The following is a 13,770-nucleotide window of genomic DNA, read 5'->3' as shown; positions in this document are numbered from 1 at the left end:
CAGGATGGGGAGGAGTATGTTTGCAAAGTGGTCACAGCTGGGGTAGGTCGAGTTTAAGCTGCTGGCCTCAGAGTACAGAGCAGAGTTGGGAGGGATCGGTGTCTTCCTCTCTCCTTCCTGGTTCACTTTGGAAGATGACAATCCCCCCGCCCCACGCAGCCAGCCGCAGCCGCCGGGGTGGCAGTGGTACCTGTTAGTACCCAAGGCCACATGACAGCCTTGGGATAACAGTCTTGCTGATCCAAAGACTCAGGCAGTCGTTATCATATGAGCATTATCATGTGAGCCAGTCACGGATGTTTTTTCTATGAGATCTTTGCTTCTTATTGAAAGAGCAACAAATTCATTGTCTCCAACTCTAGAGGAAGATACCACATAAAGCAAGACTCAAAGGAATAACCACAGAGAGAATGTCTTCATGACCTTAAGGAATGGGCAAAATTTTCTCAAACAGAACACAAAAAAGCACCAGCCATAGAAGTAAAATCAATAAATTGGACTTCATCAAAATTAAAAGCCTCTCTTCACCAAAGGCAAGCCTCAGACTCAAAGAAGATATATTTCTGCAATACACAGATCTGACAAAGTATTTGTTTCCAGACTATACGAAGAACTACTATAAGTCAATAAGAAAAAGAAAAATAACCCCATAAAAAATGGGCAAAGGATTTGAACAGACACTCACAAAGGAGGATATCCAGGCGGCCAAATACACTATGAAAAGATGTTTAACATCATTAGTCATCAGGAAGATGCAAAGTAAAATCACAAGGAGATACCACTACGCACCCACCAGAATGGCTAAAATGAAATGACTGACAATACTCGCACCCACCAGAATGGCTAAAATGAAAAGACTGACAATCCTAAGTGTTGCTGAGGATGTGGAGCAACTGGAACTATCCTATGTTGCTGTGGGGAGTGCAGGAGTGCCCTATCAATTTGGGAACATTGTTTGAGGGATTCTATTTAATATTAAAATGAAAGATATGCCTACCTTACAACCTAGTAATTCTACTCCCAGGGATATCTACCCAAGAGATATGAGTGTCTATGCTGACAATAAGATATGTACAAGAATGTTCAAAGCAGTTTCTCCAAACTTGAAACACTCCAAATTCCTATCAACAGAAGATTGGAGAAACAATACAATGGAGTACTACACAATGATGAAAAGATTATACATTCTCTGATTCTATTAATATAAAATTCAAGAAGAGGCAAAACTAATCTATAATGAGTCAAACCGTGGTCATGTCTGGTGGGGATATGGATTGGAAGGTGCATGAAGGAGCCTTTTGAGGTGATGGAAATGTTCTATACCGGGACTGGGATGCTGGTGATATAAGTGCATATAGATGAAAAGGATTACCAATCATGCATTTAAGATGAGTGCACTTTATGTACTCTACTGAATGTATGTTATACTTCTATTTGAAAAAATGAAAAGAAATGCAGACTCTTATGTCCAAGGGAAGTAATAACAATAATTTATCGAGCACCTGATATGTGCCAGGTTGCTTTACATAGATTATTTCCCTTAACCCATCTGAACCACCTGTTAGCCAGATATTACTCTCATTTTACAGATGAGGAAACTGAGAGGTAAAATAGCTTGTCTGAGTGTTGCAGCTGGTAAGTGTAGGAGTCAGGACTTGAATGCCACATTCTACACTGTCGCCACTTGGCTTGGGGTCTTTTTTTTTTTTTTTTTTTTGAGACAGAGTCTCACTCTCTTGCCCAGGCTAGAGTGCCGTGGCATCAGCCTAGCTCACAGCAACCTCAAACTCCTGGGCTCAAGCAATCCTCCTGCCTCAGCCTTCCAAGTAGCTGGGACCACAGGCATGTGCCACCATGCCCGGCTAATTTTTTCTATATATGTTTTTAGTTGTCCATATACTTTCTTTCTATTTTTGGTATAGAACCTCGCTCTTGCTCAGGCTGGTCTCGAACTCCTGAGCTCAAACAATCTGCCCGCCTCGGCCTCCCAGAGTGCTAGGATTACAGGCGTGAGCCACTGCACCCAGCCCGGCTTGGGGTCTTGAGAGTGATTCTTAGCACAGCATCAAAGCTTTCTGCCTTGCCTGCTTCTCGCCCCCCACCCGCCCCCAGCATCAGATGTTATAGATAACAATGTTTAAAGAGAACTTCATTATGTGGACCCCCATCCCCCTATCTTCTTGAAAACAAAAACGTGGACTGGGGAACCTAGCCCCTTTGTGCACCCTTTCTATGAATTTGTGGCCATCAGGAAAGGAATCCGTGGCTTCCCACCCCCTGTTCGCCCTACCCATCTGCGTGGGGAACTCTCTGGCAACAAAAGGGGGCGGACTACTGCAGGCAATATTGTGAGCCACCTTTGAACTCCTGCTCTTGAGCAGTTATTTAAGTTCTCAAAGCCGTTGTTTCCTGGCCTGTGGAAAGGGACAGTGGTCCTTTCCTGAGAGTCTCATTGCGAGGTTTAAATGAGGTCACACAGATGGAAGGGCCCAGCTCAGAGACAGGTTCACGGCAAGTGCCTAACAAAGGGTAGAGTGGAAACGTCAAAGCTTTCACTTTCTTTGTGCCTAGGTTCTTCCAAGCCTCTTAGAGAGGCTTAGCGCTTGTCTCCGCTAAACAATTCAAAACACATGCAGGGGGGAAAAAAGTTACGCGGATGATGTCTTCACAAGGTGTACGTGTACTGAAGGAACGGGGCAGAATCTCAGTGCTTCAGGGAGGGAGGGGATGGAGGTCACTGTGAACTAGAGTGGTCAGAAAGAGAGTTTTCTTTGGGTGGATCTTCAAAAATGCGGAGGATTTAGTCACAGAGAGAGGACCCCAAAGGTGGTTCTAAGTTGGGCAAGGGTGGGAGGTGATGCCTACAGAGGTGGGGCCCGGAAATGGTGAGTGGGTCGATTCGGTTGGTGCCTGAGACTAGTAGGCACTAGTGGGAGATAAAGTCAGAAAGGAGGGCTGGCGCCAGGGGCAGTGCCGCCAAGAAAGCTGCGCCTTTTCTTTGAGACAAGTCGCTGAGCGTTCCTGAGAGCAGGAGGTGCACGATGAAGCCAGGGGCGTGAGAAGGGCAACGTGCAAGTTCAAGGGCAGTCAGGCGGGGGTGAGCTGGGCGTGACCCAGGGTGGAGGCGGTGGGCTGGGAAGGAAGGTGTATGTAGGGATGGGAGATGGGGAGGGGGGAGGGACTCCTGAAGTCCCGAAGCCGATTGCTTTGGTTTATGAAGCACAAAGAGGAAAGGGAAGAGAGAAGGTCAGTTTGGAGATGATGAGATACTTTCTTAATGGCGGAGGCTGGAGGTGGCAGATCTCTTCTTGGCTCCTCACCTTCTTCTGTCATTTGGGTGTTCTCAGGAACACATTATCCTCTCTGGTTTCAGACTCGAGCGGGGGCACCCAAAGGACAGACGCTGGCTTTATGCAAGCTTCCTTTCCACCCTTGCTGCACAGAAACCACACAGAGGGAGGCGCTTCAAGACCAAAACAGACCCAACGGCGGGACAGTTTACAAACCCTCCCTCCCAAAGGCAAGAGTTTGTTCAGATGCCCTGCCAAGGGGTGGGGGCACCTCCTCGGAGCCTGTGCGAAGTTAACACATGGTCTCCTGATTTTATGGAGAGATGCAAATAGTGTTTTGAATAAAAAATCCTGTTGTTGTTGTCTTACAGGGCCGTAGCGGTGGCCGGGAAGAAAACCACCCCCTCTGAAGGTTGTTTTGGTGACTTTTCTTTGGAGCATTGTTCTAAAAATGGGAAATTACATACTGCGGTGCCAAAGGAAACAAACACCTGCAGTTAAAGAAATACCTTCCGCGAAGTGGCTGTTCAGAGCACGCAGGGTTATAGCTCCGCCAGTTCTGGGCGGGAGACTGCAGCGGAAGCTCCGTTTGGTGCGTTTCCTTGCTTCCACGGGGATGGGTGTGGGCTTGTGTTTGTAACTAGAAGGGCTTTGGCAACTATGGGACTCAGGTGATTGTCCTTGTCATTCATCCAATAAACAATTATCAAGCATCTATTCTGTGTCAGCCTTGGCGGTTTTCACTCTGTTCCCTTCACTGCCATCATTAAAATAATCACTTGTTTGTCACTTTTAAAAAAACATTTCCAGAGCCAGTGCATGACTGCTGTCTCCACGTGACTGAGAACCTCAGCATGTTCTCTCCTTCCTCTCTTTTTCCCTTCCTTCTTTCTTCCTTCTCTCCCTCTCCCCTTTCTCTTTCTTTTCCACTAGAGGCTCAAAAGTAGGATCCTGCTAGTGTGATTCAGTTCGTGATGCAGATGCACATTTGAATGGTTTATTTTCCTTCTGCTTACCTGGATTTTCTGATTTTACTACAATGAAAGGCAACATAACAAAAATGTGGGTCATGCCTTCATGGGGCTCACATTCTAGAGAGGGCAACAGCTACAAGCAAACATGCCACGGGCAGAGAAATGCACACAGAGCCCAGGTGAGGTGCGTGCGAACCCCGTGGGAGCAAGGGCCCCAATCCTCAGGGCGTAGGGGGCTGGGTGGGAGAGCAGGGAGGAAGAGCTCGCGAGCTGAGTCTGGAAGGAATCTGAAGGTGGTCAGACTCAGCAAATAAAAATGCAGGAGGATACCTGGTTAGATTGCACTTTAGCTAAATAATGAATCATTTTTTATTGTAGATATGTCCTGAGTATTGCATGGGTCATGAAGGATGGAGTTTGGTTCTTTCAGGGGGCTTTGGGAAGCAGAGGTGCTTCAGCCAGTGAGAACCACTTGTGCAAAAGTGTGAAGGTGTGAACAACATGAATTTGTTGCCTATTTCAAATATTGTGTGTGCATCAGTCCAAACTGACCAGCCTAACTTGGCAAGCGGTCATATTTCCAAGCCTGGTCCACCGCTGTACCCCCAAAGCAAAGGGTGGGTGGGGAAGCAGCAGGATTTGAGGCCAGAGAGGGAAGCAGGGCATCCGAGAGCCTCCTGTGCTGGGTGCGGAGTCTGTATTTTCTCTCACAGGAAACTGGGAGCAGGGAAGGATTTTAAACAAAAGCATGAAGTTGCTGTTTGATTTTTGGCAATCATGGGAAAGGGCTGAAACCCTAGAGACCATTTGGGAGGTGGACTAATGGCCCCCTGAAGATGTCCATGTCCTTATCCCTGTGTCAAGGGGAATGAAGGTTGCCCATCAGCTGACCTTGAGCTGGGGAGATTATCACGGATGATCCGGAAGGGCTCAATGCAGTCACAAGTGTCTTTATACATGGAAGAGGGAGACAGAAGAGAGATATTTGAGAATGCTGTGCCGCTGGCTTTGCAGATGGGGAAGGGGCTGTGAGCCAAGGAATGAGGGTGGCCTCTAGAAACTGAAAAAACAAAGAAACAGGATTTCCCCCTAGAGCCTCCAGAAAGAGTGCAGCCTGCCAACCTTGAGTTTTAGCCCAGTGAGATCCATTTCAGACTTCTGGCCTCCAGAATTGTAAGATAATAAATTTGTGTTTTTTAAAGTCATTAAGTTTGTGGTAATTTATTATAGCAGCCATAAGAAACTAACTTAGAGGCTATCTGGCAATAGGGCAGAGAGAAGGGGACTAATTCAGGGTAAATTGAGAAGACTCAGAGACTGGCTGGACATCTAAGGTCAGGAGGTCAGGAGACCCCACACCCTACAGCCCTTCCTCTGCCCTGATGCCCTGTTCCCTGTCCCGTCTTTCCCAGGGAGCCCCTGACCAAGTCTCTACCCTATCCAAGGGTGGGTCAGTACGTACTTCTGGTTTAGGCGCATAAGAGGGCGTTCTAAAGGAAGCTCTGGGGCTGTCTGCCTCGCAGTTACACAGGGTGGCTGGGTGCTACAGGCACATACCTTCAGATATTTTCCAAGTTAGCTAGATTTTTGTGATAGGCTGGGGATCCATTCACTCGATGGGTAACAAATCTGAGTTCCAAGCCCCTGGTTTATCAATTTCGAAGTTGGCAACCGTGCTTGCGTAGCTGAATCTATTTTCAGATTTTTTTTTTTTTTTTTTGCATGTACTGTAGTTTTGTAATTTGCTCATGGAAATATTTTGGGTGGCTAACTACTGATGATTCACCCTCACATTATTCCCATGTGCCTGCTGGTGTATTCTGAAAGTGCTTGGGAGGAACATCTCCTAATTACATGTTTCAGAATGCATTGTTTGTGTGGCTCCGTCATCAATAAAGGTTTTCTTTATCATCTATCTGCAGCCATTTTGAATGGCAATCACTCTAGGTGAATTACTACCCACAAATCCCTTGGCACTCACAAACAGCATGGCTTGCATCAGCTGTAAACTAGATATAATTTTAGACATAATTTTATCCACATCATGTTGGTAAAGTTGATGAGGGCTGGTTTTGCTTCCTCTTCCTGCCTTGTGAGTCATTTATAGATTTCTCTGCCAGGCTAACCTCGGACCGTTTCAGGTGTAAAACTGCAGCTTTTGTGTTGATCAATTAATCCAGGCTATGCATTGACACACAGGAGGACAGCCCTTGGAGTTTGCAATGTGATGGCAATGTTTGATAATTTCCATTACTTTTTAGCTTTCCTCCAGAGCAAAGTTCCTTTGGTTTCGGGTTTCAGGAGTAATAGATACTTTCAAAAACAATTTTCACCTAGATTCACAGTTTTCTTGACAATCTGATCAAGCAATGTGGTCTTTCTCTCCTCTGGGTTCCTCAAAGATATGAATGTTAAAACCAGTATAGTGCTAAAAATACATTTCCTATTTTTCATTCTTTTTTTTTTTTTACTTTGTTGAGATACATTTAAGTTTTTTCCTCACACTGTTTGTACTTAATACCTCTCAAAGTAGGATGCGTCTATTCATTGGCTTCCCTGTATTTTAGAGTTTGGCATATTCACAGTGAAAATGGCCGGCTATATAATTAATATTTATATATACAGGGATGGACAAACTTTTTCTTTTTCTCTTCCTCTTCCTCTTTCTTCTTCAAATGTGAAAACCATCCTTAGGGTGGCTCACGCCTAAAATCCTAGCACTCTGGGAGGCCCAGGCGGGAGGATCACTTGAGGTCAGGAGTTCGAGACCAGCCTGAGGAGGAGCAACCCATTTCTACTAAAAGTAGAAAAAAATTAGCTGGGCAAATAAAAAAATAGAAAAAAAATTAGCTGGGCATGGTGGTGCATGCCTGTAGTCCCAGCTACACGGGAGGCCGAGGCAGGAGGATCACTTGAGCCCAGGAGTTTGAGGTTGCTGTGAGCTATGATGACACCACTGCACTCTAGCTCAGGCTACAGAGCTGGATTCTGTCTCAGAAAAACCCCCAAAGACCAAAAACAAACAAACAACAACAACAACAACAAAGACACATTCTTAGGTTGAAGTTTGTTCAAAAATAGGCCACAGCCTAGGGTTGGCCAACCGGCCATAGTTTGCGTGCCATTGCTATACTATTAATATATGGTAACTATTGTGAGTAACCACATACAGACAGAAAAGAACCCAATAAACATTCCTTCATTTCTCTGATTACCTTCTGCTTTCTGTCAACATGCACCACACAGATGCAGGCTCTTTCTGTGGTTGCCATCAGTTTATCTTTGCATTCTACTCTTTGAAAGTGAACACACGTTTCTGTGTGTTGACATAGCTCGCATTCCTGTGGATCACCTACAGTGAGTCCTGAAGTTCCATCCCTAGCCCCCAGACTCATCCTCAGTTACTACACTGTGTCTGCCCTGGGTAAACATTTCCCCGGCTGTAAATAGGTAATTAAAATTCTGAACCTTTTATGGCCCTGGATCTTTATCCTTTTGAACAATACTCATCTAGGTGGATGGTCCACTAGAGGCAAAGGTATGTGGGTTAATGAGGACCTAGATGCAGAAGATCTGGTGCCTTAGCAGGGAAGGCGTGGGGGAGGCAGGAGGCCCCCGTCAAGGCTCCACCCGCAGCAAAGAATCTCTTTGGGAATCGCCAATCCCCCTGCCCTGTTCTGGAATTTTTACAATCAGAGTCCCTCCTTTGTGGTGAACAATGAAGGGTGGGACGTGGTGGCTTTACGTTCTGGGTGCACAAGTGTGTGTTTCGGGGCCAGGTAGACTTTTCTCCTCCGTATCACTTAGTTTATCACCTCTGGAGATTCCTGCATTGGGGGCCCACTACCTGTAGGACAGGGGTTGGGGCCTGGGCTCTGGAATTTGGGTTATGTGAGGAATAAACGAGAAATTGCAAAAACCCTGCCGGTGAGTAAGCAGTCAGTAAAGGTAATTAGGTCGTGATTCTGCCTTGGGACTTAAAAAGCCTAGCAAGTGAAGGTCAAAGGTCGGCCCCGCCAGCTCTCCCCCGGTCCTCCCCACCTTTGGGGCCATCGCAGGTTCCAGATTGTTGGCCTCGCCCTTGGAATCGTCTGGGAATGGAATTATTGCCAATTCCAAAAGGGTTCAACCGGGAGGCAACATGGTTTCTGTGACTGCTCGTTTTTCTTCACTATTCTGACTTGAAAACCCAAATAAAAGAATCAGATTTTAAAAATTATGCAGACGACACAAGATCGGCAGGAGGGGGAAGCTCGCCGCATCCTCTGTCCGCAGCGAGCCGGGCGTCCGGGTGCGGGTCCGCTCCGGGGCCCCGTGGCCGGCGCTGCCCCCTGGTGGCCGCGGCGCCCCTGGCGGTTGGCGGGACCCGGCGCCGCCGCCCTCACGGGTGCCCGCGACCCTCTGCGCCGTCCGCTGGGATCCAGCTGCTGCGCATGCGGCGGCCGGCCGGGGCTGGGGCTGGGGCGTCTTTTGGGGTCTTTATAACCACATCCGACTCATCTGTAAGACGAGTTCCTTTCTTTGCACATTTTGCTCTAGAGCCATTATTAAAACCAATCAGCAATACTTTTTGAGCAGCCCGTGCTGTGTGGCTCGTATCACGGCCCTGAGCTGGGAAGGGACTTAGCTCTTCCTAAAAACCCGGGGCAGAGGAGGCGGGGGTGTGGGGATTGAGCAGAGTGAGGGGCAGTGGGACGAGCCCTGGCCCCTCCGGGAGTTTGAATTTTGTAAGAGCGCTGGGAAGCTTTGGAGGATGGCAGTGGGGGTGGGCGGTGGAAGGGGGTTTGCATTTGATAAGAATTCCTTTGGCCGGTTAGGAGGCTACTGGGGCCCTGCAGGCAGAGGCGGGAGCTGTGGCCCTCGGACAGGGAGAGAGCGGATAATTCTCGGAACCTTTTGGAGGTCGCCTCGGTTGGCTGGAGAGGAAAGGGTCAGGGCTGAGCCTCAGGTGTCTGGCCGGGCAGCCCAGCAGGGAGGTTGGAGATGGAACCCAGGAGATTAGGGACAGACTGGGACGGGGGCCACCGGTCCTGCGGGACACGGGGAGTTTGAGATGTTCAGTAGATGGTGGGACAGAAGGGGAGGGGGCTTGAGCTCCTTTTGGTGGCGGGAGCCTAGAGGACAGGAATTTTGGACGAGTTCTGAGTTTTCTCCCCGGGGAGCCAAAGGTAGAGACCGCCCCACTCCAGCAGGTAGATAAAGAGGCGGGGGCACAACCGTGAGAGAGATACTTGTAGTTTATTGAAGAGAGAAAGGCAGGGCTGCTGGGCTTGGAGTCCAGGAAGCGCAGGGCACAGGCAGTTGAGGAACTTTGGGCTTCTAAATCCGATGGGTTTTGGATTCCTGAATGCTAATCACACGTTGAGTTTTGGACTACTTTTTCCTAAAACAAAGAAAGAAAGAAAGAAACAAAAAACCCAACACAATAGTGAATGAACCGCAAAGTTTAAACAGACATGGATGACAATACACAGAAACTTGAACCTCAACTGAGAGGTACAATAACCTGTGGGAGAAACTAAGATTGTAAAAGAGCTTGGATTATTTCTCAAAATCCTCTTAAAAAAAGGGAAGGGGAAATGCCTGGAAAGATCACTGTGCCTGCTTGCCTGGGGACATTGGCATGGTGACTCTCCTCTCTGGATTAGAAACAGTCCGAAAATTAGGTGACATTGCAGTTTAGGGGCTGGGGCAGCCACTCTGACCAGTGTGAGTGAAGAATGCAGGTTACCGTGAACTTAATGATGCTGACTCTGGCCTTCTCGGGAAGGGTGTCCGCCAGCTTCTGCAACTCAATCCCTGCATCTCTCATGTCTTGATCAGGGCTGAAAATTTCCAGTACAGTCTCAAAACTGGGGAGTGTGCTCCTGAAGAGGGATTCGAGGATTTGTAGAAAGTTCGGGCAGACCTTTGCAGAAGCTGGAACATGGAAAAGAGAAAGCACACGTGTCTAGGTCCTGTTCAAGCCGGCCAGCCCTCTGGCTGGACCTGCCCCAATGCAAACAGGCCCATCAGCAAGAGATAGCAGCCTTTCGTCGGTGGAGTGGGATGCGAGATCTGGTGGTGCTCTAAGCAGTTGACTGTTTGGCACCGTGTGGATACTTTCTAGGTTACAGACAGCTTTTTGTGGCTTGCCTGAGTCTGCCTTGGACTTCCTGCGTTGGGGTGGGGCAAGGTGCCGTTTGTTCGTTCTGCTAGAGTTCTTGGCAGAGTGTGATGATAGAAGCTGCTGCTGTGATTTGGTTATGCAGCGTGGGGCCTGGGAAGAGGCCACTGAGGGTTTTGCTTCCTACCAGAAACTTGCCTCTCACCAGTGGTTAGTGATGGTCCGGGTCACATGTCCTTGGGGGCATGTGGCAAAGTCATGCTCTGGCAGGAAGAGGTACTTATACCAGCCCAGCATGGACCCCACCCCTGGCCTGTAAAAGGTGTACACACATGAGCGGTGGGCCCTGTGGCATGCTCAGCTCGCGGACAGACAACCCTGTTGTCCCACTGTGTTCCCTGCAACCAAGTAATCCCCAAACTATGTTTTCTTCTCAATTTCCTGCAGCCTGGGAACTGGTCACCATTTCCTGTCCTCTGCTTCTATCTTCCCACTGAGTCTCATTCAGCTCCCTAGTGCTTGAATTTTCCAGCTTGTGTGCAGAATTGGCTTCCCTGCTCTGACTCCAGGGCCCCACTAGAAGTAGCCACTTCAAGTCAGACCTCCAGAATTGAGATCCCTGCTATGCAACTTACTATGCCATTAGGCAAGTTACTTTACAGTTCTGGAGCTCAGTTTTCTCATGTGTAAAGTGGGAACAATATTGCTACTTCACGGGGTTGTGCTAAGAATGGAAAGAAATAGTAGGAGATGTGACCACAGCAGTCCCCAACCTTTTTGGCACCAGGGTCCTGTTTCATGGAAGACAATTTTTCCACAGACTGGGGTAGACATGGGGGGATAGTTTCAGGATGATTCAAGCGCATTACATGTATTGTGCACTATATTTCTATTATTATTACCTTATAATATATAATGAAACAATTATACAACTCACCATATTGCAGAATCAGTGGGGAGCCCTGAGCTTGTTTTCCTGCAACTAGATGGTCCCATTTGGGGGTGATGGGAGACAGTGATGTATTGTGGCCTCTGTGTAGTCATACCTCTCTGCTAATGATAATCTGTATTTGCAGCTGCTCCCCAGGACTAGCATCACCATCTCAGCTCCACCTCAGATCATCAGGCATTAGATTCTCATAAGGAGTGCGCAGCCTAGATCCCTCGCATGCGCAGTTTACAGTAGGGTTCGAACTCCTATGAGAATCTAATGCCGCCACTGATCTGGCAGGAGGCGGAGCTCAGGCAGTGATGTGAGCGATGCGGAGCGGCTATAAACACAGATGAAGCTCTGCTCACTCACCTCCTGCTGTGCAGCCCAGCTCCTAATAGGCCACGGACTGGTACCGGTCCACAGCCCAGGGCTTGGGGACTACAGGGTGAAAGGGTTGAGAACAGTGTTTGGTACATTGCATTAAATAAGTTTTGGATATTATTGTTACACACACAAGTATACAAACACATCCCCAATCCACCCCTTAACATATTTCACTCCTGTTTTGCTGAGTCACCCACCTCTATATACAGCACTGACCTCTTCTATATAATTAATATGTGTTCCAATCCAAAATGATGTCATTTCCCCTGAAAAACAAATAAACCTCTCTGCAAAATAGTTGTTCCCACTGCTTCTTGGTTTGAGTTTTCTAACCCCCCAGAGTAATAAAATTTATCTCCATGGGTATCATGAAACTTTCCAAGTGAATTAATTGGAGTTTGTTTATTAAAAAAAAATAACAACAGCATGTTCAGATGAGAGTGGAAGAAGCTGACGCAGAGTGAAAAACAGAGTTAGGTAACCACTCCTCAAAGACAGGGGGCTTGGGGGGAGGTGTGAATGACCCTTCCTTCCCTCCTTCTCTTGCTTCCTCTCTTTACCCTCACTCCTTTCCTCTTAGTGACAGCAGCAACTACTCAGAGACTCCTAACGCTTTTTGTGGAGGACAAAAATGTTTAGAAAACTCACTCTGGGTTGGCAGTTTCCCAAAGGGAAGATCCCTTTCTAGAATATTCATCTCTGCCCAGAATGAGAGACCTTGCTTTGGGGTGGCTTTCTTTTGGGGACATGTGTCTCTGCAGCTCCCCTTCCAGCTCCTTTGGTTGGTAGCATGTGGTGGAGACTCCAAACCCAGAAGCTGCACTAAGGTCTCTTGGCGTCTGTCCAAGTTTGGGCTCTGAGGGGCTCATTATTTCTATGTCATTCTTCGCTGGACGTGCTCATCCATGTGGATTCTCCTGTAGCCCTCCCTCCAGGCTGTTCCATTCCCTGGGATTCTGAGGTGGTTGTATATGGAAGATGGGGTCCTTTCCAGGTTTCCTCACACCCGTGGGGCTCTTCCCAAGTTCCCAAGACCCGGTGCTCTGACAGTCAGCATTCCAGGCCCTCTCAGAGGGGCACGGGCAGCTCACCCTTTCTTCTGAGCAGAAGTGGGTGGTCTGGAGAGCTCTTGAGTCCAGGCTTGGGTACTCACCAGAGCTGCAGCAGAGAGCCAGTGTGACCAGGGTGAGGGTGACAGCAAGAAGCTTCATAGTAGGAGGCTGGGGAGGCTCTGGCTTGTCTTGGTCTGGTGGTCTGGTGTGAGACATGCCCAGCAAGGTGCCTTTTATGTGCTCCAGGCAGTGGCAGGAGGGAGGAGGGCAGGGCGGGGGCTCCGCTTGTGAGACCGCACTATTTACTTGGGCATCCGCTCAGTGGAATAAGTAAATATTCTCTTTTCTTTTCTTTCTTTCTTTTTTTTTTTTTTTGAGACAGAGTCTCACTCTGTTGCCCAGGCTAGAGTGCCGTGGTGTCAGCCTAGCTCACAGCAACCTCAGACTCCTGGCCTCAAGCAATCCTCCTGCCTCAGCCTCCCGAATAGCTGGGACTGCAGGCATGTGCCACCATGCCTGGCTAATTTTTTCTATATATATATTTTTTAGCTGTCCATATAATTTCTTTCTGTTTTTAGTAGAGATGGGGTCTTGCTCTTGCTCAGGCTAGTTTCGAACTTCTGAGCGCAAACGATCCACCCGCCTTGGCCTCCCAGAGTGCTAGGATTACAGGCGTGAGCCACTGTGCCCAGCCAGTATTCTCTTTTCTCAACCCAGTTTCTGAACCCATTGAAACTGAGCCCACACAATGGGCCACTTTCGGGGGAGCCCAGAGTCCTGCATGGAGGAAGAGACCCGGCCCCTGTGTCTGTCTCTGAACCTGGGCCCTGGAGCACTCTAGGTCAGCAGGAGCAGCTGTGCTCACCTGCACCCATCGCCCCAGGAGAGACGTTCCTCTCCGAGGAAGGCAGCTGGCCCTTAAGCCATGAAGGTCACATGGTTCAGAACATTGCAGCGGTCAGACTTGGGAGAGACCCTGGATTGAAGCATGTTGACAAATCATTTCTGGAACACCCATCAGAAACCTGAG

General features: G+C 48.3%; 2 protein-coding genes across 2 annotated transcripts in view; one reads left to right on the top strand and one right to left on the bottom strand.

Moving 5' to 3' along the window:
* AHNAK (AHNAK nucleoprotein) overlaps window positions 1-3,960 on the top strand; it is an 84,242-nt gene extending 80,282 nt beyond the window's left edge. Inside the window, exon 6 of the mRNA XM_069471473.1 lies at window positions 3,662-3,960. Coding sequence (XP_069327574.1) covers window positions 3,662-3,669 — 8 coding nt within the window. The 3' untranslated portion in view covers window positions 3,670-3,960. The remainder of the gene's footprint in view (window positions 1-3,661) is intronic.
* Window positions 3,961-9,581: 5,621 nt separating this feature from the next.
* On the bottom strand, window positions 9,582-12,945 carry SCGB1A1 (secretoglobin family 1A member 1). Its single transcript, XM_069470115.1, has 3 exons — window positions 12,842-12,945; window positions 9,996-10,183; window positions 9,582-9,647 (listed from the first exon to the last, which is right to left on the bottom strand). Exons 1-3 carry the CDS (start codon window positions 12,897-12,899, stop codon window positions 9,615-9,617), a joined length of 279 nt encoding a protein of 92 aa, XP_069326216.1. The 5' UTR covers window positions 12,900-12,945; the 3' UTR covers window positions 9,582-9,614.
* Between the last annotated feature and the right edge of the window lie 825 nt (window positions 12,946-13,770).

This window comes from Eulemur rufifrons, chromosome 6 (genome assembly GCF_041146395.1).
Source record: "Eulemur rufifrons isolate Redbay chromosome 6, OSU_ERuf_1, whole genome shotgun sequence".
Classification (NCBI taxonomy): domain Eukaryota; kingdom Metazoa; phylum Chordata; class Mammalia; order Primates; family Lemuridae; genus Eulemur; species Eulemur rufifrons.
This window is presented reverse-complemented; position numbering and strand designations above follow the sequence as displayed.